The following is a 5,000-nucleotide window of genomic DNA, read 5'->3' on the forward strand; positions in this document are numbered from 1 at the left end:
ATTCAATAAATTAATTATTGACACTTTGCCATTACTAATGGTTAACTTTGACTGACAGTATGAAAGTGAGTTTTTTAGCTGCTATATTTTGTGTTAACATTTCATTCTGTGTTATTTGTTTTGTTGCACAGAATTAAATATCACACAGGTTAGTTTTGATTGACAGGACCTGTGTCGTTGACCCTTTCACCCCACATTCTGTCATCTGCCTTCATGGCAACTGTGACCTTGGTCATTATTTGCAGACATGCATCCATTTGGAGTTTTACTATGTAAAATAAAAATGTGTGCAGGAAATGCATGTGTACTGGTTTATTTATCATCAGCTATATCACTGTTCATTAATGTGGAGTTATTCACACTGACAGACACATTATAAAAACATTAAGCAATGTGTTTTGAGTAGTTTGTAAGAGAGAAATGGGGGTCAAAGCAATGCATTTTACTTGTGCAGTGTAGTTTTACTTGGTGAGGGAAAAGAAAATATTTAAAACAGAGGAGCACTGACCTGGAAATATTCCATCTGATGTTGTGTGTTCTGAATAATTCACTCGCAGCACAACTGTAACAGATTCTGCCATGAATTATTAGAATGTTTTGAGACTGATGTCACAGACTGCTGATTATCACAATAAGCCAAATGTTTGGGCGTGCTGGGGCACGTTGGCGAATGTCAGATTGGCAGAGTGTGGTCTTGAGTCATCTTATGATGGTCAGTGTGGCAGGCTGGAGCGCACACACTCTGCTGCTGTCTACTGGAAAGAGACCACATCAAACATGGAATTGTAGGTTGTATTAAATCATTACAAAATAATTAGAATTCTTTTAATAGGTCATTTTAAAAAATCTGGGAGAAATCAAGGGACAAAAAAAAAAAAAATAAAATATTTTTGTCTGAATACACAAATGGTGCATTTTGTTTATTTTTATTTTTTAAGGAACAATTGCCTACAATAAAAAAAAAAAAAAAAATAAATATAGGAAAAAACAGAAATAGGGAGAAAAATTAAATGAGAATGATAAAAGAAAATATGAATCCAAATTAATTCTATATAAATATGTTTAATTATTTAATTTATTAATTTAAAATGTATTTATTAATTTATTAAACACAAATATTCTAAGTTCAGCTCAATCGACAGCATTTGTGGCATAATGTTGATTACCACAAAACATTAATATTGACTTGTGAGACACTTACAATGGAAGTCAATGGGGTCAATCATCTGTAAACATTAAAATACTCACTGTTTCAAAAGTATAGACACAAGACATAAACAATATGTGTGTTAACATGATTTTACTGTGATAACATCACTTACTAACCGCATCTGTGGAAAGATATAGATGATTTTACAACTTCGTTGCCATGGCAACATAATGCTTTAAACCCCCTAAAACCCTAAAATGATGATTTAAACAACTTTACAGCTCAAATAATACATGAGTTTTAATAGAATAATTAATGTAAGTGCTTTTATAAAATTATAAGCGTCACATTACTGACTTTAAACCCTCCAATTATTGATCCCATTGACTTCCATTGTAAGTGTCTCACTGGAACCTCCATTTTTGCTTTTTTGAAAGGAGGGACATAATCAAATGTTTTTGATTAAGCTTAACTTGTATATATTCAATATATATTTAATATTCAAAACTTGTATATTCAAAACAAGACTCATGCGCTGGAGTGACGTCATTACCAAAGAACAACTCAAACGGTGGAGGAACGTCCACGACAAGTCACGTGATGCCTAACGGCGCATCTGATTGGTCAGATTAGCTGCCTATCCTGGCTTTTAAGATTATTACGTGAATATCAAACAGATTACCTGACTAATGTGTGACGGTATTTAATTAGTAATATATAAAATTCCTTTTTAATATACACTGTCATGGGATAACATACTCGACGCAAAAATTAAGAGCAGCTTTCTCTGGGATTCGTGGCAAAAACATTTACTAGTAACTGAGTTTTTTCAAGGCAAGTCAGTCCACTCGGCGGCCCTATTTGGAACGCTCCCGGGCAGGCTGGGTCGCTTTTGTCTACGTAAACAAGCGGTATACAGGTGCAGCTCCTGTGTAATTGAATGGGGAAAGACCGAAATCTCCAAAACGGTTGGTCAAGATTACGATCCAAAAATATATGTTAAATCAGCAGCAAAATCTGACAACATTGGTATCATAATTGTGCTTCTTTTGCTCCTCATTTTTGCTCCATCATTTTAATACAAGTGGTCCGTCCCTATTAAACTATCTCTGCTACTCTGCTACTACTAGTGACTCTCGCTCGCCCCCGTCTGGAGTGGACGAGCTGGTATGGAGTTATATATGTGCCACAATTCTGCTCGCGCAAAATTATATTTTGAATGCACAAAAATGTTCTGCGCGTGCAAGATGATATTTTGAGCGCACAAAAAATTTGAATACTTATATATGTTATTTTGAGTGAAAATGCAAAATGGAACTGAGTGCACAAAAAGTTATTTTGCACGCGCAAAATATTTGAATACAAAAAAAAATTTCTTCATGCACAAGATGATATTTTGAGTGCAAAAAAGTTATTTTGCGTGTACAAGATGATATTTTGAGTGCACAAAAAGTTATTTTGCATGTGCAAGATGATATTTTGAGTGCACGAAAACATTTCTGCACGCGTAAGATGAAAATGAGCGCACAAAAAGTTATTTTGCACATGCAAGATATTTTGAGTGCAAAAAAATGTCTGCATGTGCAAGATGAAATTTTGAGCGCACAAAAAATGCTCTGCACACGCAAGATGATATTTTGAGCGCACAAAAACATTTCTGCACGCGCAAGATGAAACTGAGCGCACAAAAAGTTATTTTGCACATGCAAGATATTATGAGTGCAAAAAACAATTCTGCATGTGCAAGATGAAATTTTGAGCACACAAAAAATTTTCTGCACGCATAAAATGAAATTGAGCGCACTTAAAGTTATTCTGCATGCACAAGATGACATTTTGAGTGCAAAAAAAAATGTCTGCATGCACAAGATGACATTTTGATTGCACAAAAAGTTATTTTGCACATGCAAGATGATATTTTGAGTGCAAAAAAAAAAATTCTGCATGCACAAGATGAAATTTTGAGCGCACAAAAAGTTATTTTGCACGCGCAAGATGATGTTTTGAGTGCAAAAAAATTTCTATACGTGTAAGATGATATTTTGAGTGCAAAATATTTTTCTGCATGCACAAGATGATATTTTGAGTGCACAAAAAAATGTCTGCATGTGCAAGATGAAACTGAACGCACAGAAAGTTTTTCTGCATGCGCAAGATATTTTGAGTGCAAAAAAAAATTTCTACATGCACAAGATGATATTTTGAGTGCACAAAAAAATTTCTGCACGCACAAGATGATATTTTGAGTGCACAAAAAGTTATTTTGCATGCACTTGAACTCAAAGATAAATTCATTTTGACCAAACGAAAATCAAATTTGCGCTTGGATAACGTTTATTTGAATGTGAATTTGCTCAGAATTCTTACATTTTGCTTTCTCGTCCTACACACTCTGCGAGCAAAATACATTTTTGCATGCTCAAAATATCATCTTGCGCACGCAGAGTAATTTTAAAAACATTTTTAGAATTGTGGCACAAGTATAACTCCATACGCTGGAATATGAAGCAGCTTGCACACAAGCCATCAGACAGACGTGGCATAAGAAACCGCCGGTGTGATCCGATCAAAGCTGTGGATTATTTATTAATTATCGTTTATTTCTTTCGATCGTGATCATGGCCTCTGGTGTGGGCAAATGGGAGGTGGTGAAGAAAGGGAAGAAGCCGAATAACAGCAGCGTTTCCGGTGCAAAAACTCAACAACAGGAGAAGAAATCAAGCAGGAAAGCGTTGAGGGAGGCCAACATGAGCCAAACTGACACGAACCGTAAGAAACACACCAGAAACACATGCAGATGGGGGTCTGATCTTATTTGATCTGGTCTGGTCAGGACTTCAACATAACTGTTTATTAATCCATGTAAACACCATGTTACATGAATATGGGCATAATCAGTCAAATATAGAGTAGCATCAGATACCACCATGGTTTGCCACAGTATTTTTCAACACACACACAATTTTAGCTGCATCATTTATTCAGTTGGCCTGCAGTGCTCTATAATACAGCACACAGAGAATAGGGGAAAAGCTTGTACTTGCTCCATAGGCTAAACATGAGAACAATGGCGCCATCTGGTGGAAAATATTAAACATTACATTTTGAAGCCAGGACTCCAGAATGAAAGCATAATATCATAGAATTCATGATTTTATGCTTTAATGGCACTGGGATCAAATATTGCAGTTTTAATGGGTTTCAGTGGGGACATTTTTGTCCTGAAGGTCCTGAGTGTAACTATTTTGTGTACACAGTGTATTACAGATGTATTATAGGAACTGAGGTTCAAATATCATTTGAGATGTATAGTTGCTTAAAACATCATTTTGTCGCAGACTACAAATTACAAGGATTACAGGGTTTACGATGTTACGTTGTCATGGTAACAAAGGTTTAAAATTAGATATAACTACACAGAAAAGGTTAGTAAGTAAAGGATAATGTTTAGTCTGCCGGTTATAATCGCACAATAAATCCCAGCAGGGTGATCAGGATCCTGTCGTGAAGCGGATGACTGAACTGCTCATTATCCCGCTTATTACACACGAGTTCGAATCCAGGGCGTGCTGAGTGACTCCAGCCAGGTCTCCTTAGCAACCAAATTGGCCCGGTTGCTAGGGAGGGTAGAGTCACATGGGGTAACCTCCTCGTGGTCGCGATTCGTAGTTCTCGCTCTCAGTGGGGCGTGTGGTGAGTTGTGCGTGGATCGCAGAGAGTAGCGTGTGTGCTCTTCAGGACTCATACCCCGGTGCTTTACCTCACAAGTGCAACGCTCTCTCAGTTGAGCTACCATGCAATTTGATCACACTTAAACAATCTTGTAAATGTAGTTGATTATGCAATGCAA

At 36.5% G+C, this 5,000-nt stretch overlaps 2 protein-coding genes across 3 annotated transcripts in view; both read left to right on the forward strand.

Moving 5' to 3' along the window:
• The window catches only part of LOC127436450 (microtubule-associated protein RP/EB family member 3-like), a 25,257-nt gene extending 24,960 nt beyond the window's left edge, over nt 1-297 (forward strand). For both annotated transcript variants that reach the window (XM_051690608.1, XM_051690614.1), the window contains exon 9: nt 1-297. This exon is cut by the window's left edge and continues 2,747 nt beyond it. The gene's annotated coding sequence lies outside the window, so the exon portion shown is untranslated.
• Nucleotides 298-3,650: 3,353 nt separating this feature from the next.
• The window catches only part of tmem214 (transmembrane protein 214), a 17,041-nt gene continuing 15,691 nt past the window's right edge, over nt 3,651-5,000 (forward strand). Inside the window, exon 1 of the mRNA XM_051690567.1 lies at nt 3,651-3,919. Within this exon, the coding sequence (XP_051546527.1) occupies nt 3,769-3,919 (151 nt within the window). The 5' untranslated portion in view covers nt 3,651-3,768. The remainder of the gene's footprint in view (nt 3,920-5,000) is intronic.

Source organism: Myxocyprinus asiaticus, chromosome 47 (assembly GCF_019703515.2).
Source record: "Myxocyprinus asiaticus isolate MX2 ecotype Aquarium Trade chromosome 47, UBuf_Myxa_2, whole genome shotgun sequence".
Classification (NCBI taxonomy): Eukaryota; Metazoa; Chordata; class Actinopteri; order Cypriniformes; family Catostomidae; genus Myxocyprinus; species Myxocyprinus asiaticus.